General features: G+C 48.8%; 11 protein-coding genes across 11 annotated transcripts; 6 read left to right on the top strand and 5 right to left on the bottom strand.

Moving 5' to 3' along the window:
* Positions 1–787: 787 nt before the first annotated feature.
* N7518_008467 (putative mucin family signaling protein Msb2) lies at positions 788–4195 on the top strand (the record flags this gene model as incomplete). The annotated part of the gene is made up of 1 exon (XM_057189394.1): positions 788–4195. One exon carries the CDS (start codon positions 788–790, stop codon positions 4193–4195), a length of 3408 nt encoding a protein of 1135 aa, XP_057041097.1.
* Positions 4196–5210: 1015 nt separating this feature from the next.
* N7518_008466 (isocyanide synthase family protein) lies at positions 5211–7577 on the bottom strand (the record flags this gene model as incomplete). Its single annotated transcript, XM_057189393.1, is given in 8 exon segments — positions 5211–5336; positions 5351–5467; positions 5525–5688; positions 5857–6247; positions 6306–6427; positions 6481–6744; positions 6820–7281; positions 7298–7577. Coding segments are annotated over 8 exon segments (1926 nt in total), but the record flags the coding sequence as incomplete, so codon positions are not given.
* Positions 7578–8298: 721 nt separating this feature from the next.
* On the bottom strand, positions 8299–9123 carry N7518_008465 (uncharacterized protein; the record flags this gene model as incomplete). Its single annotated transcript, XM_057189392.1, has 1 exon — positions 8299–9123. One exon carries the CDS (start codon positions 9121–9123, stop codon positions 8299–8301), a length of 825 nt encoding a protein of 274 aa, XP_057041095.1.
* Positions 9124–9490: 367 nt separating this feature from the next.
* Positions 9491–10952, bottom strand: N7518_008464 (uncharacterized protein; the record flags this gene model as incomplete). Its single annotated transcript, XM_057189391.1, has 3 exons — positions 9491–9982; positions 10051–10651; positions 10705–10952. 3 exons carry the CDS (start codon positions 10950–10952, stop codon positions 9491–9493), a joined length of 1341 nt encoding a protein of 446 aa, XP_057041094.1.
* Positions 10953–11294: 342 nt separating this feature from the next.
* On the top strand, positions 11295–12597 carry N7518_008463 (isocyanide synthase family protein; the record flags this gene model as incomplete). Its single annotated transcript, XM_057189390.1, has 3 exons — positions 11295–11640; positions 11694–12088; positions 12145–12597. The coding sequence occupies 3 exons, from the start codon at positions 11295–11297 to the stop codon at positions 12595–12597; spliced, it is 1194 nt and encodes a 397-aa protein (XP_057041093.1).
* Positions 12598–13388: 791 nt separating this feature from the next.
* Positions 13389–14734, bottom strand: N7518_008462 (uncharacterized protein; the record flags this gene model as incomplete). The annotated part of the gene is made up of 3 exons (XM_057189389.1): positions 13389–13724; positions 13786–14398; positions 14586–14734. 3 exons carry the CDS (start codon positions 14732–14734, stop codon positions 13389–13391), a joined length of 1098 nt encoding a protein of 365 aa, XP_057041092.1.
* Positions 14735–15255: 521 nt separating this feature from the next.
* On the top strand, positions 15256–15852 carry N7518_008461 (ATP19 family protein). The gene is made up of 3 exons (XM_057189388.1): positions 15256–15449; positions 15568–15695; positions 15790–15852. The coding sequence occupies exons 1-3, from the start codon at positions 15402–15404 to the stop codon at positions 15842–15844; spliced, it is 231 nt and encodes a 76-aa protein (XP_057041091.1). The 5' UTR covers positions 15256–15401; the 3' UTR covers positions 15845–15852.
* A 727-nt stretch (positions 15853–16579) lies between these two features.
* On the top strand, positions 16580–17062 carry N7518_008460 (holo-ACP synthase; the record flags this gene model as incomplete). The annotated part of the gene is made up of 1 exon (XM_057189387.1): positions 16580–17062. The coding sequence occupies one exon, from the start codon at positions 16580–16582 to the stop codon at positions 17060–17062; it is 483 nt and encodes a 160-aa protein (XP_057041090.1).
* A 758-nt stretch (positions 17063–17820) lies between these two features.
* N7518_008459 (histidinol-phosphatase) lies at positions 17821–18855 on the top strand (the record flags this gene model as incomplete). Its single annotated transcript, XM_057189386.1, has 3 exons — positions 17821–17979; positions 18030–18566; positions 18619–18855. The coding sequence occupies 3 exons, from the start codon at positions 17821–17823 to the stop codon at positions 18853–18855; spliced, it is 933 nt and encodes a 310-aa protein (XP_057041089.1).
* A 664-nt stretch (positions 18856–19519) lies between these two features.
* On the top strand, positions 19520–20298 carry N7518_008458 (FKBP-type peptidyl-prolyl cis-trans isomerase; the record flags this gene model as incomplete). The annotated part of the gene is made up of 6 exons (XM_057189385.1): positions 19520–19653; positions 19709–19779; positions 19855–19915; positions 19991–20011; positions 20146–20187; positions 20259–20298. The coding sequence occupies 6 exons, from the start codon at positions 19520–19522 to the stop codon at positions 20296–20298; spliced, it is 369 nt and encodes a 122-aa protein (XP_057041088.1).
* Positions 20299–20559: 261 nt separating this feature from the next.
* On the bottom strand, positions 20560–22822 carry N7518_008457 (putative triacylglycerol lipase (LipA); the record flags this gene model as incomplete). Its single annotated transcript, XM_057189384.1, has 9 exons — positions 20560–20699; positions 20760–20895; positions 20982–21273; positions 21314–21562; positions 21618–21708; positions 21764–21831; positions 21885–22003; positions 22070–22178; positions 22275–22822. The coding sequence occupies 9 exons, from the start codon at positions 22820–22822 to the stop codon at positions 20560–20562; spliced, it is 1752 nt and encodes a 583-aa protein (XP_057041087.1).
* Between the last annotated feature and the right edge of the window lie 369 nt (positions 22823–23191).

The following is a 23191-nucleotide window of genomic DNA, read 5'->3' as shown; positions in this document are numbered from 1 at the left end:
GTTGTTACAACAATAGATGTCCATAATCAGATCAGCTTATCTATTAAACATACAACATAGTTACTACATTGTTGGAATAGGATCAAGTTCAATATCCAAGAACTACACTCAGGGGCAAGTGCGTGGCCACATCCCACGCACCTGCCCGGACCAGCTCGTTAAATACACTAAAAGATGTAATTTACCGTAAATTACCCTTGTTGACGCTACCATAACGTGTCCCGCCCCCCATTCCACCTTTCCCCCCCTAATGATGAAGTGATCCTCTTCTTCTCTGATCAACTTCATTCACTCATTCACTCCTTTATTTCTCTCCCTTGTCTGCTTTTGCTGTGTTCGCGTTGACCTGGGCTACTCTCCCCTTGCATCGGTCACCCGCATTTTCTGTTTTCACTTTCTTTGACCTCGTTGCCCGGACGGTTCTACAGAAAGTCGTCATTCACTCCTTACAGCTTTTCTAAGCCCACACTCGTTTTTTCGCCTTTTGGGGGTCGTTTCAGATTGATCGAAATCCCCCTTTCCATTCGTTTATCGTCGAGTTATTGTTTGCGCCAATTCGGTCTCATCGGTTGCCATCGAGACGTTGCATACTCTGAATAATCTTGACATTGTGAATTTATCGCAATTGCCCGGGGCTTGGTTGTGTTGGAAACTCGAATATTCCAGGCACTCTACCTCCTGGTCACACTCCCTGATCATTCATGAGGTGTTGACAGACGGTGGTTATCGCATTTTTGTACACTGACCTTGGACCCGCTCTGAGCGATCACGTACAGAATTGTTCAACATGCGTCCCGACGCCATCTCCGTTCTCGCAGCCTTCCTCGCTGTAGGCGGTCTTGAGCTCGTCGCAGCTCAAGATGCCCCCGAAGCCCACGTTCAGCGACCCCGTTGGTACTTCCCGCAGGAAGTCAAGCGAACTATTCGCAGAAACGCTGAGCCCGAACCTGGCTCAATCTTCGATGCCGTCTTCGACAACGTGATTCCTACCCAAGTTTCTTCATCCACGGCTACCCCCACCCCCGAAACCACCCCCGAACCCTCGGCCGCCGTTCAGCCCCAGCAGGGACAGGAAGTGGTTATTGTGACCATCTCGATCGACCCCAAGAACCCCGAGATCACCCATCGTATCACTGGTACTACGACCATTGGCGGTGAACCGACTAGTACCACTACCACGACTACGCAGCAGACAGAGGGTTCGAGCACCGAGAACACGAGTACGCAGAACTCCGAGGCCGCATCTACCGATGCGGGAGCCACGAGCCAGCAGGGATCGGTAGTCGACTCATCAGCCGAGGCCGCTACTACGTCTCCTTCGGCCACGACCTCTAGCGATGGTATCCTTAGTGACTTGACCTCGAATGTGGGCAGTATCCTCGGAGTTGATTCTATCTCCCCGACTACGACCCCGGTCTCATCGGCTCTGGTACCTTCGCCTACTTCTGCTGCTGCTGCTGCTGCCACTACGTCCTCGACTACGACCCCGGTCTCCGACTCACCGGCTGTAGTTCCTTCGCTTACTTCTACTGCTGCTGCTGCTACATCATCTAGCGGTGGTATCCTCAGTGATTTGACCTCGGGTGTGGGTAACCTTCTCGGTAGTACTTCCATATCCTCGAGTGCAGTCATATCCTCGACTACGACCCCAGTCTCCGACTCATCTGCTGTGGTACCTTCGCCTACTTCTACTGCTGCTGCTGCTGCTACCACATCATCTAGCGACGGTCTCTTGAGTGATTTGACCTCGAATGTGGGTAACCTTCTCGGTAGTACTTCCACATCCTCGAGTGCGGTCATATCCTCGACTACGACCCCAGTCTCCGACTCATCTGCTGTGGTACCTTCGCCTGCTTCAACTACTACTGCTGCTGTATCCTCTAGCGGTGGTATCCTTAGTGATTTGACCTCGGATGTGGGTAACCTTCTCGGTAGTACTTCCACATCCTCGAGTGCGGTCATATCCTCGACTTCGATTCCCGCCTCCGGCTCATCGGCTGTGGTAACTTCGCCTACTTCTACTGCTGCTGCTGCTGCTGCCACATCATCTAGCGACGGTCTCTTGAGTGATTTGACCTCGAATGTGGGTAACCTCCTAGGCAGTAGTGCTATATCCTCGACTGCGATCCCCACCTCCGGCTCATCGGCTGTGGTAACTTCGCCTACTTCTACTGCTGCTGCTGCTACCACCACATCCTCTAGCGCCGGTCTCCTGAGTAATTTGACCTCGAATGTGGGCAGTATCCTCGGAGTTGATTCTATCTCCTCGACTGCGGCCCCCGCCTCCGGCTCATCAGCTGTGGTCAGTTCGCCTATTTCTTCTGCTACTGCTATATCTAGCGGCGGTCTCCTTAGTGATTTGACCTCGAATGTGGGCAACCTCGTCGGAGGTGGTTCCACATCCTTGACTACCCCCGTCTCCGACTTATCAGCTAAGGTAACTTCGTCTGCTTCTTCTACTCCTTTTGCATCCTCCAGCGACAGTGTCCTTGGTGACCTAACCTCGGGATTGGGCGGCATTCTCGGCGAATCAACAACCTCCGTGTCTGCGACACCCACTGGATCTTCTAGCGCCAACAAGATCAGCAGTGCAGCCTCAAGCATGGCAAGCTCGGGGTCGGATCTTTCTGCCCTTCTGGGTTTGGGTGACAAGTCTTCCACCGGTAACAGCACAAGTGCTACTGTGTCCTCCGACCCGTATAGTTCGCCTACCATTCCAGTCAGCGTGCCTGCGTTTGCTACTAGCTCACCGTTGGCCACCCCCACCCCCACTGGAACTACAACTCCTGGTGATCTCGTCGGCAGTCTCGTGTCAAGCGTGGATTCCATCCTTGGTGTCACCTCTACTGGCACTGGTAGCACTGCTTTGATTCCGACTGCGTCTATTCCAAATGGTAGTCTTCTGCCGTCCAAGTCGACTGCTCTCATTCCTGGCCAGGGAGGTACCAACACTGGTGCCATCCCCACCCCGACCAAGACCCTGGGATCAGTTCCTGTCCCACAGTCGCCCGGATCTGATTCTACCTCTACTTCTGAATCGGCAACTGTCTCTGGTTCTAGTATCTGGACTCCTTTCTTAGGTACTACTACCACCGCCGCCTCTGTTCCCGGTAGTGCCTCTTACGAGAGCTCCAAGGTTCCCACCCCCACCCCCACCTCTCACTCAGCCTACATCCCTCTTCCCGTGTCGACTTCGACGACGAGCGAAGAAGTGAGCACGGCTAAGACCACCGTGGAGTCTCAGACGACAGAGATGCCTACGCTCTCTACCTCCACCTCCACTTCCACTTCCACCTCCAACGACAATGACTGGATGCCATCGACTATTCTTATTGTGCCTACCGTCACCGCCACGGAGAGCTCGACCTCCGGTGAGACTGCGAAGCCCACGGCACCACCATCGCTCCCTGGCTCTATCACCCCGTCGAATGAAGTCACCGAGGCTCCGTCTGACTCTATCTTGCTCCAGCTTGGTTTCAACAGTCAGCTGCCCTGGTCATTTGTTGCAACTACACCCTTGTCGTCGTCGCAGATCTTCAACTATACCCCCCAGGCTATTGAGAACGCTTTGCCAAACCTCTCTGCTCAGGACAGCCCTGTTATGTTTGCTATTGAGCCTTACTACAACTGGCAGTCCACGGGCTATAACGCCACCATTGCTATCTTCTATTTCCCTCGTGATAAGGTCGATGCCCTGAAAACGCTTAAAGTTAACCCCAATTCTGCTCTCTACACCCAAGCTAGCGAATCCATCCAGTCATTGATGTCAATGGTTGACCCCACAATTCCCCTCGAGTTCTCTGGAAACTACCCCAGTGGCGAAAGCGACTCGACTGGCAGTATCAAGAATGGCGGCAGCGATGACGGCACGGACAGTGGCACTAACGACAACACCGATGGCTCTGCCGGAAGCTCCAAGGCTAAGGCTAGCTCCGTGGGAATCGGAGTCGGTGTTGTGGCCGGTGCTGCCGCTTACGGTGCGGGTATGTTCTGGGTTGCCCGCCGCTACCGCAAGAGAAAGCAGCTGCACCAGCGCTCCAGCTCTACCGCTGAGCAGATGAGCCAGGGAGGTTCCGCCGCTGGTTCGATGTTTGCTTCCGGTGGTCGTGCCCCCAGCCAAGGTAGCCGTGGCACTGCTCGTTCACAGATGATCAGTGCTCCCGTTATGGCAGAGAATTCTTTGGGATGGAACTAGATATGCTTTTGACAATACGACGTATAAACCGCTCCTTCCATCATATCCCACCTCCTTTTGGACCCCACGATGACAATCAGAGGGCACTGGGCCCTCGAGGACCCTTATTTCTTCTGAGATAACTGCTCCTTTCAATGCGCTCATGCTCTCCCCCACTCTCCAAGAGAGGTTTGGACAGAGAGACTGCACAAATCTTCATTTTCATTGTATATCATCCGCCAAGGATTTACATGTCACATATCACGTATCTCTTCTTTCTGTGCAATTTTTGACCGGCCACTTTTCTTCTCAACATGATACTCCGAGCGACGATCGGTCGTCACTGCATGTGTCGCGTTATCCATTTTTTTCTTTCTTGACATATTCCCCCTTTTGTTTACCAAATATTTTTTTATCCCTTTCAATGGCACTGGGACAACCAAATTTGGGACGAAATCTTTTCACTACTTTTGGCTTCCACTTGAAAGCTCTCTCTTATGAACTATTGGTCATTCAGTCTTTGGACTTGCACATTAATAATGGATTTGGGTGGTATCTTTTTGACAGAGCTAATGGCTTTTTTTCCCTACGCTTATTCCCTATCTCTCCTTACCTCCCTCTCTTTCCATTACTCCCTGTCTCTCTGTGTTTTATCTTAAGCTTTTTGTTTGTGCGTTTCTGCGTTTCTGTACAGATGTATGAAATGTGTCCAAGTGCCGTATGGCCTTGTAGATGTGGACTATGTGGACGTGAGCCCGTCAATGTGACGAGTATATCTCATTTTTTCTAAACCTGTCTTATCGAAGTAAATTGTAGTGTAGACTTGCTATGTTCGATTTAGGACTCTTAGTCTTTCCAACAACTCATTACTACATAGACTCAGCGTCATGGCATACATTGATTGTATCAGCTGACGTTTTCATAGGTCAATAGATTTGAAGTGAACATTCGGCCAATACATCAAGTTGGATGAGAGCAGCATCATGCGCTCCGAGACCGAGGTCGCAGAAATGAAGGAGAGCGATAAACACACAAACTAAGTCAAAAATGCAAGCACCTGCGCCACGAGATCGAAATCAAACTCATCCGGGTGCGTCAGCCAGTTATAAGCCACGATTTCAATTAGCCAGCTGTATACATCGACATGGCCTATGGCCGGGGGCTCATTATACATACTAGCATATTACGCTCCATAAGCCTCTCCACCACGGGCTGCACATTGTCTTCTTGAGGCTCCGCCAGTGCTTGATCGGCTACTTCTTCGTCGACCACGCCGGTGACCAGTCCCTGCCTCTAGCAGCTAGCCAACTCGTTGCATCTGGGCTGCTTGCCAGGAAATAGTGCTATTACCTGGTCTTTGAGATAAGGAGGCTCACGGCCTTCAAGAGCGAAATCACAGGCAGTTGCAAGGGTGCAATGGTTGAGCGCACTCTTCAGTGGCCTGAGGTCTTTCAGGTAATTCGCTATAATGAGAGCTTTCATACTGGTACCAGTGCTATCTGTCACTGGGCTAACTAACTAGTTTAGAACGATAATAACCCTTTAAAATTCGGCTATAGATATCGATCTACCATGGCTGTTACATCGTTAGATTTATATAACAATATTCAAGGAACTTCACGAGCAATTGAACATGAATTTTCCTTCAAAATATCAGATTTATACAAAGACAAAAGACACACTTCTTTGTTGAATTGCCAAAAGTGCCAATTTGTCCAAATCCGAGTCAGATAGTTCTTGATCAATCTGTTTTTGTGCCCTAACAACCAATTTTTGCCCATAATGATGCTCAAAATCAACTCTGGCGTCCCAATTAAAAAGCGACGAGCTCTCACGGAAGAAATATGGTTGTCCATCTTTTTTAATGAGGTCGAACTTCTGCCGATGTACGGATTGGTGAGCTGTTATGAATTCCCCTGCGGTTGTCACTGCCACACTACAGTGCCAAGGGCTCATGGAAAATGAGTTCTTCTGCGGAATAAGGGGACAGGAGAGCTTTGTCTGCCCCGATGAGGGATGAATGGAGAGACGCAGTGAGTCGGGGTAAACTTGACGTACTAGCTCTGCGTACTCCTGCAACCTAGAGATTAGCCACCTTGTCGCTTTATATGGCGCTCTAAAAAAGACTTACCACTCCGCGGACAATCATGGCTTTTGCGATAATCTTGATCCTCCTCTTATATTGTTTAGGACCGGCGCAATCTTTAGTCACTGGGCTGAATTTTAGATCGACTTTCATGAACTTGTCATATCCTGTATTGAATCAGCTGGGAGATATTAACTCGACTTGAAAGCCACACACTTACCATTATAAGTCCTGAGATAATCCTCATCATTTTTCAAAAACTTATCGACATCAAACCCCGGCCGCCCACACCGTCGATGGAGTTCAGCCCTGGATAAACCACAGAGCTTCACATAATCCGATTTTGAAATATGGGCGCTAGTGTAAAGACCCAGCATATTCATAATACGATGGAACTGAATGCAAGCATATCCCTTCTCAACGGTGATCTTCCGCAGTCGATTCCCATATTCCCAGACCTCCTCATCAGAAATCCCCGTAAGATCTAGAATCCACAAATCATATTAGCGTCCGATCCTGTATCTGACATCCAAATTAATAGAAGGGTTCAACCCCGCACCATTATAGCAAATCCCATCCGTAACCATAACCACAACTGCACCAGGCGGGTAAACAGCCTTGATATCCCGACAAAGATTCACTAACCGCGCTAACCCAAGCTCATCCCCCAAATCTGGAAGTGAACCTAGCACCTTGTCCATGCGGTTATTGCTCTTCATCGGAAAAGCAGGTAGAACCATAGGAATTGCTCTGTTGGCTGCAACATGTGTCTGGACACGCGGCGTAAACGATGACCGGCCCAGCCATTCTCCGGCTGTGGTTGTGCGCTCGTGGGAGCCGTAGCGCTCCACGATGTTCATTATTTCCTCTGCCTTTAGGCGGGCTAAGGTGGAACATACTGCCGGTGGGTCGAGATGAGTGTCGGTGGTGGTTTCTGGCTTTGAAGCGACTGGTTGTGGTTTGGGGAGGAATGAGGCTCGTGTCTTTGGGACGGGGGTGATACAGTCGAAAGGAATTATGTCTAAGTGGGGAGATACTTTGACTACCGTTGTCGCTAGCATTTTGATGTAGCTCATGGTAGATGAGAGCGGGAAAGTCAATGGCAGCTAGGGATTGGGAAGGGGTAGATTTGGTATTCGAATGTACTCGTGATTTATAGGGGTGGTACCCTGGTAACTTGTATTGGAATCTGGTGGCTTTCTCTTGCAACTTTGCTCTTGGTTTCTTATGCTCATAGCCTTCATGTTTATTCGCCGTTAAAACTCCATTTGCCGCCTCCTTCCTCCCCCTTCCCTCTTCCTCGTTATTTTTGTACTTCTAATAACTTTACTTCGGTGAGTTATTGAATAAAAACTATGCTATTGCACAGGATATAGTGGTATTGGTTACCATCTGATTACTTGTATGCTGAAACTAATACATGACTTTGAAGTAGGACTGTTTCCATATATCCAGATTAGGCATTTGGATACTACCCATTGATACACCGTATCACAGCAAACGCCGTTACTATTTGACCATTTGAAGATGCTCTCCCAGCCAAAGAATTCTATAGCTGTTGAGCTGACTGCTCATGCATGATCTGGCAAGCGGTTTCCCGATTAGGCATTAGGCTACATTTAGGTATATCTTACACAAGGGATCGGGATAGAGGGGAATTAATCAATGGCAAAAGACTCCGGGGTAAATGTAACATGTCGATATGATGTTTCATTGTTTTGACGGCTGAAGAAATACATCACATAAAGCCAAAAAGGCCCAGGATGTATCTAGAGGGGCGCGCGAAGCTAGACTGACCGATCAAATACCCGCTGCTCTCTGACAAACTACAGTGTATACCAGTGACACAAAGTACTGGAGTTTTTAGGGATGGCATGTTGTGTGTTTAAAATTGCTCTAGCTTCACGGCCTGGCTATATTCATGCCAAGACCTCCATCCCCAAGGATCATTCGCCATTCGCATCGAGTATTACGTCTGAAACCTGGCTCATGAAAGGTTGAGCCTGTCTGTAACTTCGAGAACCTTTTGGGGAACCCGTTACAGGAAGTAAGAAGCTTCCTTCTCTCGCTCCCAGCGATACTCCATCCGTTTCGCAGTCTCTACTCCGACTGCGATACCACCATAATGCGCTGAGATAAACTCTAGCATTACATCAATCCCCGCAGTGATTCCAGCAGATGACCAGATCTCAATCCCAGGCAACAACAAGCCATCAGACACCGCATCCTTGGGGACACTATCACGCAGCCACCGTCTGTTGCGCTGCCAGTTCACGCCGCCCGTTTGTTTAGCGATATCATCGTAGCGGGATGAATTTGTTGTTACCTGGAGTCCATCTAGAAGCCTAGTCTGCGAAAGGACATGACTGCCGGTGCAAACAGTTATGATGCTGTGACGGACATAGGGCGCAACAGCTGTCAGAAAGTCCCGAACCTCTTGCGTGTTGGAGACTTTGACTTCGTTGAATGTAGTATCAGTGTCGTAAATACGGTTCAGACGTGTCCCCGGGCCACCTGGAATGATCAACACGTCGATAGGTTTGAATTCACCACTGCCATCATCGGCAACTTTCCCCGCTTTCAGGGCAGAGATCACGTCAGCAAATGTACATTGTGGTAGCATTTGCTGGTTACAAGCTGTATTGATGTTTGAGACGGGCAGGTCAAATCGCCATTTTGCCTTAGGAGGTGGGATTGGTTTCACTGAGACTGGGTCGAGAGTTTCCGCTGATATAGTCAGGGTGATGGCTGATGTGTCAGGGTATTGCGTTCGAATGTTGAGAATGTCCAGTGGGGCCGCCACGTCCAGCAGCTGGAACCCTGGGAACAATGGAAGGTGGTAATGGAGAGGCCTGAGTGCCATTTTGTGTAATGCTCCGTTGGTGGAGGAGAAGGCCCGTGATGAGAGGAGTTGGAGAAAACGTGATGGCAGGGAGGTCATTCCGAAACAGAGCGGGTCACACACTTTTCGTTGACTCGGATGTTTCAAGGTCAGTTGAGGCAATTTGCAAAGGGGGACATGCATTCACATTCACGTTTATGCTTATGTTTATGTTTATACGAGGACTGTAAAGATAGGGTAGTAACACGCTAAACAATAAAACCGTGTTATGTGGCTTAAATGTGATACCTCATTCAGAGCTTGATAATCGTCATCCTCGGAGTAACTAAGACAAGTAGATACACGGCATAACTCTCTGTTCAAATACAATCATGCATGGATAGTAATTTCAAGCCCCCGAAAGGTGAGAACCGACTACAAACAACGCTCCAGTCAAGATACAAATACCCCCGAACAACTGCGCGTACAGGTAATCGCCTCCCCGTAACGCGATCAGCTGTCCTGCTATGTACGGTCCAGTCAGTAGTGGAATGCTATTGATCGTGGTAATCATCCCAACACGTGTGCCTGATTTTTCCGGGTCTTTGGATCCAAAGTACGCATTGGCAGCGGGCAATTGACTCTGCGCACAATTAACCAGTAACCCATAGACTGTAGCCCAGATGAACATGCCAACGTGGGTGTGTACACCAATCCACCCTAGAATGGCGATACCGCAAGGGATGGAGACTGCAATGCAAGTCCTTACCGCACCCAGCCACCGGTCTGCCACAAATGCGGATGCAATGCGAGACGCAACACCAACGCCGTTCATCAGGATTAAAAGGAGAAGTGAGTCAGATGCGGTGAAACCTGTGTGGGCCTGGGCATATTGTCTAAGCTGTAGATGTTGTTAGGTATGTTAGCTATTATGCCGCCAACCAATGTGAGAAACAAGACAGAACTTACATAAATGTAGGCAAAGTAAATACCCTCGAAGATCAGGAATGAGCCGATCGAAAAAAGGAGGTAAGGGCGTTCACGGAATGCACTGAAATCAACCCAGGGAGGAGGACTCCGAGGTATAATCCGAGCTCTGGTAAACTTGATAATTATAATGCTGTTGAATAGGATAATGGCTGCCATAATCCGGACAGTCCATGCGAAGCCGATATTGTTGAGACACTTATAAGCGACCACTGGGAAAACCATCCCCCCAGTCGCTGCCCCGCAAGATGCCAGCGAGACGGCCATCACTCGCTTGGAGTTGAAGTATGTCGCATACAGCGAGATCATGGGGCTGAAGACGAGTCCGTGGCCAATTCCACTGACAATGCCTTGCGCTAACCAAAAATGCCATAATTTTGTGCCGAATGAGGTCGCCAATGCCCCGGCAACCTGGAAGAAACATCCAAGGGTGATGCATTGTCTCAGGTAGCCTGCGTCCATCGCTCGGCCTGAGAAAGTGGCCAGGAAATGGACTAAGAACATCTGCACCGCTCCGATCCAAGATGCATTTGCTGGGCTGACATCGAGAGTTTTGACATAGTATTCTTGGAAGAAACCGTACCTAGATTGCGTCAATGGTTTGAATTAACATCTTATGTGACAGGGCTCCCTTACGATGTAATGTAGCCCCATACATTGAACACAACCAGATGTCCAGTCAGAACCTGGGTCCAGGCTACGAGACCCCCATTGGGGATCTCATTATTCTCGGCTTTGCGGTATTCATCTTGTTGGCGAGGATCTTGTTGAACAAATATCGGGGATTCTTCGGTATAGGTAGTGGCCGACGTTGTGTAGGACGAACCAGCGGTCGTCGAGCATATTCCGGCCGCACTGCTCTGTGGTATGTTTCGCTGGCCCATATTGTTTAGTAAGGCTTTAAAGAGAAAAACAAATTAAAGAAAATGGGAGGAGGAGAGGTGAAATCTAAAATGTGACTCCTAGGTGCTACGTACATTGTGCAGTCGATGTACCTGCTCCCTGCAGAAATTGGCAAATACTATGTTCTAGTTTTACCGATTACGGGTACTACTTCATGTAAGAATACCTATATAGTGTGCAGGTAACTTATAAAATACTGTAAGCTATATGTCACTGCAATAATCAGATGCTGATCTTGACACGGAGGGATAACAATAACGTCCGAAAACTCACCCCCCCATTTTGCTGCACCCATCCATCAATTCCTCGGCATTCCATTTACAATGAAATTCGAATATGCTCCAGATGAAGTGCCTCTAAAGGTTGTCGAGGTGCTAAAGCGGTTTTGCTTGCATTCGAGCGACGATGGCCATCAGAGAGACGTCGGAAGGGTGTTTGACTCTGTGCCTGAGAAGCTGAAGATGAACATCACCGCAAACCAGCCGATAACCATGGTCTTACCTGCATTTCCATGGAAGAGCCCAAATAAGGACAAAGTACTAGGGGATGGGGCTGATCTAGGAGAAGAAATGGGTCTGGCGAAGTTGAATCACTTGTGCGAGGAGATTTCAAAGGTCTACCCTTACGGCGCACGACTTATCCTCATTTGTGACGGACCAGTATATAATGGTATGCCATTTGTTATATCAATCCAGCAGTGATAAAATAAACTGACGGTGTAGATTTGGTCGGCGTTCCCAACGACGAATATTACGACTATGGCATTGAGCTGCGCAAAATCGCCCAAGAGAAGCATTTTTCTTCTATACAGTTCATCCGGCTGATGAGTTTGCTGGGGTTAGGAGATGGCGAGAGAATTCCCAAGGCAGATTACCTGCGTCTCGTCCCCAGCTGCAGGGAGAAACTGATGTCACCGGCATACTTCGATCCGAGATTCGATATTGACTATGAGTTGAAGGCAAATTCAGATACCAAGACCACATACAACAGCTATTTCAGTCGCATATCAGAGGATTTAAAATGGGCCAAAGGGTTTGACCCTCTTATCGCGGCCGATCCGGCACTCTACGCGGCTGAGGTGTCTAAGATGGCGAAAACCATGATCAACCGACTCATCGTAAGTTTCACTTGGAGTTTCGCTTGGGATACTTTGCGTTTTAGTTGTTCTTAAAGTCTGACTTCCCTGGCTCACCGATTTCTCAGGCATATGAAGCCGTCATTAACGCCACACTTGGAAAATACATCCGTCTCTCGATTCACCCTTCATTGGGGCGAAACAAGATCTCTATTCCCCTACTGCGGCAAGGCGACCTATTTGGTGATATGCCGTGGCATGCAAGTGTGGTGGTACTGCCAAATGGAGATATCAAGACCGGAAGATCTCAAGAATTTCGCAAACTGTACGAGGTCGTTATGAAGCATGGCCGGCCTTATTACTTCAGAGAGCGGAGCCCGCTATATGAATGGGAGGCCGATGTGGAATTCCAGCACCACTACGATGGATTGATTGTAAAGAACCCCTGTCAGAGGGTTCAGAGGCTTGGTAGAGATGATCGCTTGAAGCTGGCTCGTTTGATTGTACAGTATCAGACCAAGTCGGTTCGCGTAGAGGGCTTTGAGGTTTGAGGTGGCAAATGACGCGTGAATGCTCGTATTTCACTTGTTGGCTTGTTAGTAATATATGCTACTGGTAGAAAGAATACAGAATCCAGTGGCGGACGTTGCTCTACGACGATAATAACGATATAAAATTAAAAGAGTAAAAAGAAAGTTGTGCCTTCCAAGCTAAAAAGGTGGGTCTACCCCAGGTTCTCCATTCGGAACCATGGGTTCTCTAGGCACTAACCCGACTCTGTCTAGGTAGGACCAACGGTCCACGGGTATTTAGACCTCTGGATACCCCCGGACAGTTATTGATGATTTCCGATCTTCGAGATTGTATTCCGACTCTCAAATATTGATTCAAGGCCAATGAAAGCTATCAAGTTCGGTATGGTCAATCGGTGTTTGTAGCTGGGTTTACCGTCACACATGAATTATCAGCATGATCTCTGCCATGACCCGACCAGGGTCATTGAACACTGTCCCACGCAGAATTTGAGTCCCAGGTATTCGATATTGAGGATCTAGAACGATGGAAATTGGAAAATGGAAAATGGTCGGCATTCATTACCTTCGAGATAGATGAGTAAGGAATATGTACAGAAAATGATGAAGAATCACAGAATCACAATTTGTTCAGAAAGGTTGAGTGTAAGTGTACAACCAACCCCAGTGGATATCAGTAAAATAGGAGATGAGAGAGTGTGGGAAATGATGTGTACAATAAGTAGGGAGATGCGCCCATACACAAGAGACAGAAGCAGCCAAAGGAAGCACTTCGGTCAAAATGATAAAAACAATGTAGTGTATTTACCTCATTCCTTCTTCTTCTTCTTATCCGACTCCGATTCGGATTTTCCAAACCAGCTCGTCAGCGATGAAATTCCACCACTGACGGCCTGCTCACTTGACTGGCGACGCAGCTCACGCGCGCGGTCCCGCTCAGTCTTGTACTCGTCCCAGGAGATATTTGCTGCCGCAACAGCGCGGTGTTCCTCCTCTTCCCGGGGAGGAAGGCTCTTGCCTGGTAGTGGGCGGACGGCTGCTTCGCCACCGTAAGCACGAAGACCAGTACGGAAGGCCCATTCAACGGCCTCGTCGACGGGGTGATCGAAGATATAGGGAAGGAAGGGGACAACAGCGAGACCAAGCTATAAGAGACAGTCGTTAGCATCATATTCACTGATTTGCCTGTTCGCCCGGGGTACATACCCCGATCGGCGTCCAGGTACGAATAAATGCATTCTTAACACCCTTCATCATCTGCCCAGAGTAGCGGACCACACTGTGGATTGTGAATGCGGGTAATCCCATACTCGCGATACTCTGAAATACCGCGCGCTTGACCATGACCATGCGGTAGTCCTCCGCAAGCGGGATCTCGGGGGTCGACCAGTTTGAAAGCTCATCCTTAGACACGGCTGAGTTTCCAATCGTCATGTTGCCCGTCGCCATGCCCTTGATAATCTGATTATTCGAAGGCTGGCTAGCATCTTTGTATGCCTCACCGGTGGGAGCCAGTGCCCTCCAGTTCCGGAGATAGGCCTTGTAGCCCTCGTGGCCAACATCGCCTAGCAGGTATGTCCAGGAGATAGTGTAGGCAGAGCGCACGAGCCATGGGTGTGCAATTGGACGGAAGGACTCGCCGATGTCTGAAGTGTAGGCGACATACCGATTGGCGGACAGGAGGATCGTGCGGATGCGGTTGGCGTACGCGGCATAGCGATACCCCGTGTCTGTGGAATCGACCGAGCTGTCGTCAACCGAGGTGCCCATCGTTAGTTTCTGTTTTGTCTTTGCTTGCTTTCGGCGTTGCGGTGATTTGCTGGATGGAGATGAGTTTGCGGGGTGGTAAGGAAGTACCCGGCCTTCTTTTTCAGGCTCTGTCTCCCTTCCATATCTCCGAACACACGACAGCGATAGCGACAGCGACAGCGACAGCAACTATAACTTGCTTGGACCAAAAAAGAAGAAAAAAGAAAAAAACACAAAATAATTAGAGCTTCACATACTATGGGGAATAGAGGTCATCATAGAAGTCGTCTTCCCGATCAACCAACTGCTGCAATTTTGGGGGGAGCTTCTCTCGGACTATAGGCTTATCCAACAACTCCTGCGGGGGAGACTGGGATCCATCTGGTTGACGACCGCCCCAGACCATTGTGGATGTAGTATAGATGATCGGTGATGGTTTATGTAGTCAAGCAACGCTTATTCGCGTGCCAATTTGTGAAGGGGGTATATAATATGTAGACAATAAAGGGGAAGAATGAGGGAAAGCTGTGCAAGGGATAAAACGAGTTATTATTGAAAGATTCTCATATTAACCGCATACTACAGCCGAAGACAGCCAGCCATAGCCGACATATAGCATCAGATGTGGTAGTTTCCTTCCGAGGTACCGTTGGTATCCTCCGGATCGGGATATGTAGAAGTAACCTTGGAATACGGGACCTCGGGATGATGTCGGCGCCGAACTCAATATTTGTTCTTCGTCGTCAAACGTTTGAATCCGAGCTTTAGCTTATCGGTTTCTTTCTTTCATCGAGTTCAAACTAGCCTTTTTGGTGTTTTCGTGTTGTGATTGATCTTCATGTGCCAATGCACTGTTGACGTTTCGATTCGGAGAGGTCACATGATATCGGATGCGGCCGGGTGGCCGAGTGTCCTTACCTAATCATCCACTGTTCCGAAGTCATGTGAACTGTCTAACCATATTAGGAAAGGCGGTATCCGTGCCGACCTCGTCGTTTGGTGCAAGCCTGAGGATTCCGTCCACATCGCTGCCAATTGAACCTCTCGCTGTACCTCAATTCCAACCCTACAAAATGGTTGTCTACTACCAGATCGCTGGCAAGAAGGTCGGCTCCCACGTCGTAAGTTTTTCTATCTCCCAAAACGCCGCCGCGTGCTCGCCATCCCTTTTCCATCGCGCTTCGTGCGGATCCTTGTGAAATATGGAAGTTGACCGGGTTCCCTCCACCCCCTCATTAGCTCGCCATGGCCACCCTCGGCAGCATCTTCGCCGGTTCCTGGCTTGCCGTGTCCGGTGGTGAAAAGCCCAAGACCGCTCAGGGTCCCCCCATCAACGCCTCCTCCAAGGATGAGGAGAACTTCGTCCAGTATGTCCAACATCGTCGCCGAGAACAGAGAACTACCGACCATGAATTGGATCTTATATCGGCCCGAGCGTCTTGCTAACTTCATATCTCACAGGAACTTCATGAAGGAGATTGATGGCGGCGAGAAGAAGCCCGCCGCTGGCCATTAAACTAATCCTCGATACGGCTTATATTGATGGAGCGGTCGAACATGAGGAGCTATGATTTGTATTCAATCAAACTGCCTCCGAAGTTGTGCCAGTTCTAGCGCGCACCGATGTTTATCCGCCCTTCCGCAGCTTTTTTTGTGACCACGGTTTTTTCGAGAAGCTACACGGACCGATCTTGGGATGTCGGCGGATGAGGTTGATTGATCTGTACATAGGAGGCGTGTACGCTGCATAGAAAATTATCCTCTTGACACTGGCTTTTCAGACCTGTTCTTCCCCTGCCAGTGAGCAAGATCAATCGCGGAAGAAGAAAGATGAGTGGTACGATTGCTTTGACGCAATCTCACACCGGGTCGCTCGGAGTCGGTGCTTGGCAAGAGCCCTCTGTGGACTTTCACCTTGGCATGAGTATTGCTCTTTATGGCTCCGATTAGCTTGCCTATCCGGTCAGTGGGAGTGCTTTGGCAATGAGGGACTGTAAAGCGAAACGAGAACATGTAGAGGTAAACAGCATAGAACAAGCATGCTCTGAAACCACGCTAATGGTCACACGCGACATTCGTACACGATCAATAATTTCCTAATGAGTTAAGCACAAGTACTCCAATCAACTTAAAAAAAAAGCTCGACGGCTATTCCGAGGTGTCCAACACCTCCGCCGCAACCTTCCTACCTACCACTTCACCCCCACAACAACTCCCCCAAGAACGCCCACCAACAACCAGAAACCCCAAAATGAAACCCCTTCCCTTCCCATTTCCCCTGAACATCGGCACAGACATCGTCCACATCCCACGAATAACCCGCCTCCTCACCCGACCCAACTATCTCCCACGATTCACGCGCCGCATTCTCTGCGACCAAGAACAGCACGACTTTCACACGCGCTTCAGCGAAGTCCTCAAAGCACGCGCCGCATACCATCAACAGCCTGCACCTGTGCCGGCGGACATAACACGCTGGCTGGCGGGACGCTTCGCGGCAAAAGAGGCGGCGCGAAAAGCGGCGCCGTCCGGTGCGGCTTCGATTGGCTGGAAGGATGTCATGGTCCGGGTTCAGGAGGATGGAGGGAGGTTTGGCGAGGATGTAAGTCGGAGACCTGAGATTGTCTATCTTGCGAATGCGCTGGATGGGAATACGGGTGAGGGGAGGGTTGCGAAGTTATCGATCTCGCATGATGGGGAGTACGTCGTTGCTACTGTTTTGGCTGCTGGATGAATTGTTCGGTTTATTAGACTCTGCTTTAGGGTTGAATCCCATCGCAACTCTTGTGGCTGGTTCACTCGGTCTCTTAAGGCTGTGGATAGGACGGCAAGCAGTCATTGCCTGGTACCCATGATATCATGGTTCGAGTGTGCAACTACTGGGGAGCTACTGGGGACACTGTTCTAGAGAGCAGGTTTAGAGGAAGTCAAGGCTTTGACATGATTTGCTATTGGGTTCGATTGGTTTGGCTCAATGCTTGCAATTGAGTCGTACTGGTCAAGCATGTCCACAACTTGAACGACAGTTGAACGACAGTGCGCTTCACTCGGTGACCTCATCATTGGCGTCCGGTACGATCGTGTTTCGCACCCTTGTGGTCAGCGATATCTGGGTAGATGGTGGCTGGAAGTAACATCTCATTGGAGTATATTGAAGAAATCAAATGTGAAAAGCTTAGATCCAAGGACCGATCAAGAAATTGTATACTGAATTATCCAGTATCGATCTATGAATAAATAATGCATTCATACAGTTGTTACTTCTTACTCCGCGCTATAAAACACCCGTGCGGCGAAATCCTTATCGTCTATCAATAGATGTCTGACTCCCCCACGTAACCGGCATATTTCATCTTCTTCGAACGTCCTAAAAGGCAGATGTGAGTATAGAATTTGTTCACGGTTCAATTCGGCTAAGCCTATTCCTGCCCTCCAACTCGGTATTTACTTCGAATATTGTGCTAACCACAAACAGTGACATATCCATAAAACATGCCGTTCTCGCATCACAGCCATTCGGGCCAATTCTGCCCTGGTCATGCCCAAAACTCCTTGGAAGATGTGATTCAAACTGCCATCAGCAAGAAGATGCAAGTCTTTTGTCTGACTGAACATATGCCCCGTCATAAAGAAGATTTTTATCCCGAGGAAGTGCGTAAGGAACACATCCACTGCAAACCTTGAATTAACCAATCATCCAGTTCGAATCTGGAGAAACAGAAGAAAGCCATGCAGCAAATGAGGCCGCTTACTGGAAGGAAGCAGTCACTCTCCGCGAGAAATACGCCTCCCAGATCAAAATCATCATCGGCTTCGAGATTGACTGGATCCGACCCGCCTCTAAAGATTTGATCGAACGCTCACTTTCACGGTTTCCCTTTGAATTCTTCATTGGTTCGGTTCACCACATGCATACCGTGCCGATCGACTATGACCGACCTATGTACGAGCAGGCTCGAGAGAAAGCCGGCGGAACGGATGAGCGACTATTCGAGGACTACTTCGATGCACAGCTGGATATGCTGGAGCAACTCAAACCGCTTGTTGTGGGCCATTTTGACTTGATTCGTCTGAAGAGCGATGATATGGAGCGCAGCTTTACTACCTGGCCTGGTGTCTGGAGTAAAATTTTACGGAACTTGGACTTTATTGCCTCGTACGGCGGTATGCTGGAGCTCAATTCAGCTGCGTTGCGCAAGGGAATGACGGAACCGTATCCCAAAGCGGAGATCTGCAAGGTAACCAACGCAGTTCTTTGTTATATATCTTTGACTAATTTGATCATTTTAGGAATTTTTGGCGCGTAAGGGTCGCTTCTGTTTATCCGATGACAGCCACGGCGTCGACCAGGTTGCTTTGAACTTCCGCCCCGTGCTTGATTTTGTGGATCGCACTGGGATCTCAACACTGCATTATCTACAATTGGAAGCATCGGTGTCATCTCCTGTGCCCGATCCTCGGTTCCCTAAGACGCGAATTGTGGAAATTTCAGTGGAGGACGTGAAGAAGATGGCATTTTGGTCATGATGTTACAATCTATGCTGTATATTAATGGGATTTTGCCTTGATATTTCTACTCTCATACCTATAGAACAGCTCCGGGGTTATCGCGGAGATGTTTCCCTTGCCATTACCCCTCCGCGGGGCATCGAGGGAACAAATAGGATGATCCTTTCTCTGGTCCAAGAAAAGGGCTGGTCTGAACCTGTCGTAGATCATGACATTGAGAGAGATTTCATCGGTGGCACTCGCAAAACCCACGAATTTGCCCGTCTTACGCAGATCATATCCCTATGTGTTGTAGTTTTAGCCCTGGTGTTACATTCGAGCTATTCGCAGCTATTCCCAGCTGATTCCAGCTGATTCCAAGCAAGCCAAGCAACTGTGTCAGGAATACATCCCAGTTCCAAAAGAGTTCTCGGGGCATTCTATTGCTGAAAAATCACCAGAAGTTGCCATTGAGTAAATATATGGGTACCCAGTCTATGATCTGAATGCTAGCCAATAAATTAAGCAGTAAAGCAACCATGTTGTTCGTTTTTAAAGACACTTGGAGTTCTACTCCGTACGTCCCCCCGCCCAGGAAAAAAGTGGATAATCTGCCCCTCCCGAGCTTTCCCCGTCTTCCTTTTTTGTTTCTTCTCTTCACAACTCCCATATTCATCCTACATATATCTCTATTACATTCACAATGGGCGTCGAAAAGAAGACTCTGGTCGAGGGCAACGGTGTTGACTACCCTAAGAAGGGCGAGCACGTTGCCATCCACTACACCGGCTGCTTGTATGACCCCGAGAAGGCCGATAACCACTTCATGGGCAGCCTGTAAGCCAAATCTCCATGCCACCTCCAGGTGCCTCACGCGCTAATATACCCTCAGCTTCGATACCTCCCACAAGCCCGGCCGTGGGCCCCTTGCCACCCCCATCGGTGTCGGCCGTCTCATCCGCGGTGCGTTTCAATATACCCCGACTGAGTCTCGTGTCAGAAATATAGATTTCTTCAGCTTGCTAACCTAATAATTAGGCTGGGACGAGGGTGTTCCCCAGATGTCCCTCGGCGAGAAGGCCATCCTGACCATCAGCCCGTGAGTTGCCATTTTACTTTCCTTTGCACTTTTGCGCGGATCTACTGAACACTGCTAATATTCGATTCTCGACAGTGACTTCGGCTATGGCGACCGGTATGTACCAACCAACCAACCTCAATGCTGAATCAACAATCCATCATTTCTGCGGATGCTTCCAATCCCTCACAACTCCAACATGCAACTTTGGTTCTCTCTATGAGATTTGTGCTGATATCCAATCATCTTAGTGGCTTCCCTGGCCTGATCCCCGCCAACTCTAAGCTTGTCTTGTGAGTAACTCATCTCTTTTCTCACTCCTGCTGCGAAGCCATAAGAGACAACTAAAACTAACTGCTCACAGCGAGGTTGAGCTCCTCAAGGTCGGCACTAAGAGTGTTTAAATCAACCGATGTTTCCGAATTTTCGGCTAGATATAAGATGTGCAATTACCAAACGAGAAAACGAACCACATTGATCATTCCTGCTCGTCTCATAGGGTCGGCAGGCTACTTGGATAACAAAATCAACGCCTGGTCTCTTTGCTGTCAATTGATTTGACTCGTTACCTGATGAAGAAAGTCAATTGGACTAGCACATGTCTGCCATCTGTTTCCCTTGTTCATGCACACAACGTAGATGATCTAGCCTAGCTTGCCTCCACATTACCGCGCGATGCTGTTGATATAATCAATCCCACCGACGCGGTATGTGTCAGCCTCGACATAACACTCATTTCGGGGTAAGCGGAAAACAAAGTTCGTCGCTCGGGACGAATACTTGGGCCATTTGGCAATATCCGGCACTAGAAAGAAGAAGTCAGATTTCAAACAATAGATTCAAGCCGCACGTGTGTTCTACTAACCACCATGTCCATTGGGATCTAAGTCTGCCACGAATGATGTCCACATCCGCGCTGCCATTTGGGCCAGTTTCAAGCGCTCAGGGTCGGACCCTAGCGGTTTGATGGCCTGCACTGGATTTGCAAAGACGAAAGGGATCTGTATAACCGATACAAGCGTCAGTCTATCTTGCAGACCAGAGAGCTAGGTAGGTAGTATCTAAGACTAGGTGGGTTACTACATACCTCTGCGAAATGTTGCACCCCAATCGTTGTTGAGCCATTTAACGCTGCCACATCCCATCTGTACGAATATACATCCTCGTGCAAGCTGGCCATTCGATGGGCTAACATGCGCCGTGGCGCTACCATGGTCACATCTCCGGCTATGGATGCATAGCGCTTGTACATGAGTCCCAGCGAGGGCCAGGTGGTATTTCCCCAGCCATAGGGGCAGCCAATGGCGGGGACATTGGGGTAGTAGGACAGCAGCTGGGTAGCTTGGGAACGGTTGAGGATCCAACGCTTGGATGCTGTGCTACTCGCTTAGCACGATGTGACTTAAAAATGCTATACACAACACATTGATGCAGTCCTCAACGGTGTTTGTGCCGGTCGTCCCAAAACTGGTACCTTCATCGGTATTTGTCCCTAACAAGATAGGCACTTGAACTAATGTGCCTTCTCTGTAGTTGATTTGCGGATACTGGGTTATGAATGAGCCGTCGACAGTAGCAAACCATTCTAGACCCTCGTTTGCAGTGCTGTATAAAGCTGCGTATGGCAGCTCACGGAGACATTGTAGGGTATTCGATGAATTGGTGCATCTAGATATAGTATATTCAGCGTCATTTGATAGAGACTTGTTTGATATAGACTCACCCGGCTCTCTCGACGATTCGGTCGTACATTGGCTGGTGCCATTCTATTCCGTTGTATGGGGGCCCGACAGCATTTCCAGAATCCATGATTGCTAGGCGAACCTTAGTCTGGTGTCGTAAAATGGCACGGAGTACAGTGGACTATACCAGCTCTAAAAAGACCCTCATTATCGCCATTGTTGGTCACCAGATGAGCTCCAACACTATATGCACCACTGTTTATTCAAAAGTAAGCATCTGTTATACCGAAATATTTCCAGTGACTCACGCAGACTCGCCCCAAATAGTGATCTTGCTCGGATCACCGCCGAACGCTTTGATATTCTTCTTCACCCAGCGCATCGCCGTGCGCTGCTTACGCAGTGCTAGATTGGTGTTTCCTTCGGCCTGGAGTCCAAGTTAATCTCAAGAATCCTCTGTATCCAAGTTTCTATATATTGGCACTACCCTTACTTCCTCCGAGTCAAGGAATCCGAATGCTGCCAGACGGTAGTTGATAGAAACACCCAGAACTGGCTTGCCGTTCAATGCGCTCTGTTCAACGATATAGCTCATATTGTATCTGTAGGCAGCGTAGCATAAGGTTAACCACAGCCATCGGCCACCTTTCCTAGGTATGAACATTCATACCCAGCCCTATATTCCTCGACCAACATACCTCGGATCTGCAGTAGCGCCCTGTGCCCACCCACCACCGAAAATCCAGATCACAACTGGAAGCAATCCGTAACTCTCGTCGGCATTAGGTCGGATAATATTTAAGTTAAAGCAGTCCTCGTTCAAAGTGATAAGACCATTGTTGACCATGTCGGTGGTATCGGATCCATACGCGGGACAGTCGTAGCCGTACTCCGTAGCATTGTAGTATACCAGGTTAGAAGTAGTGCTGACTACTTCTTCTGGTGATAGATTATAATGTCCATGGTCATTATCCTTCGATGCATAGGCGCTCTTGAGCTCGACTGGTGTGAAGCGTATTGGCTCATCGGCATACTTGATGCCCAGAAAAAGATCCTGGTTGAATTCCGGAAGAGAGCGGCCCACGAAGATGGTCTTTAGGCTTTGATTGCTTATTGATAGGGTTGCTGTTGGGGTATTCGCTGTGTTACCTGTTGTTTTGGATGAGAGGGAGTTGGCTATTGTTCCGGAAATTATAGAGAGGAATAAGGTCGAAAGGACCGTCGAGGTTCTTGTCATCGACCGCATTTTCGAAGTTCGAGAGGAGCTCAAACTGACCGGACGAGAGTTGAAGGGTTTTCTTATACAGCTTGTTCTCTGCCAACTTGGCTGCAAAGTAGATTCTCAAATCCAGGCCATGGAGAATTAGACAATCCCTTTCCCGGAAATTGTATCACAACTAAAAAAATTCCACCATCAACGTGTCGGAATGAGCTGTGATCTTTGCCATGCGTGCTCATAGGTGGGAAAATTAAGAGGAAATACCGGGCATAAGGGGGAAAGCGACTGATCTTTTCCAGTTCGGAATTTAGCTGTGCTTCTACAGAAGTTCCTCTAATACTACGGTAAAAGAAGAGAAAAATAAGCCCAACCAAATACAAAGCGAGTAGTCTATTT

This window comes from Penicillium psychrosexuale (genome assembly GCF_028828465.1).
Source record: "Penicillium psychrosexuale strain IBT 29551 chromosome Unknown utg000004l, whole genome shotgun sequence".
In the NCBI taxonomy this organism is placed as follows: Eukaryota; Fungi; Ascomycota; class Eurotiomycetes; order Eurotiales; family Aspergillaceae; genus Penicillium; species Penicillium psychrosexuale.
Note: the sequence above shows the minus strand (reverse complement) of the source record. Positions and strands in the feature narration are given on the sequence as shown.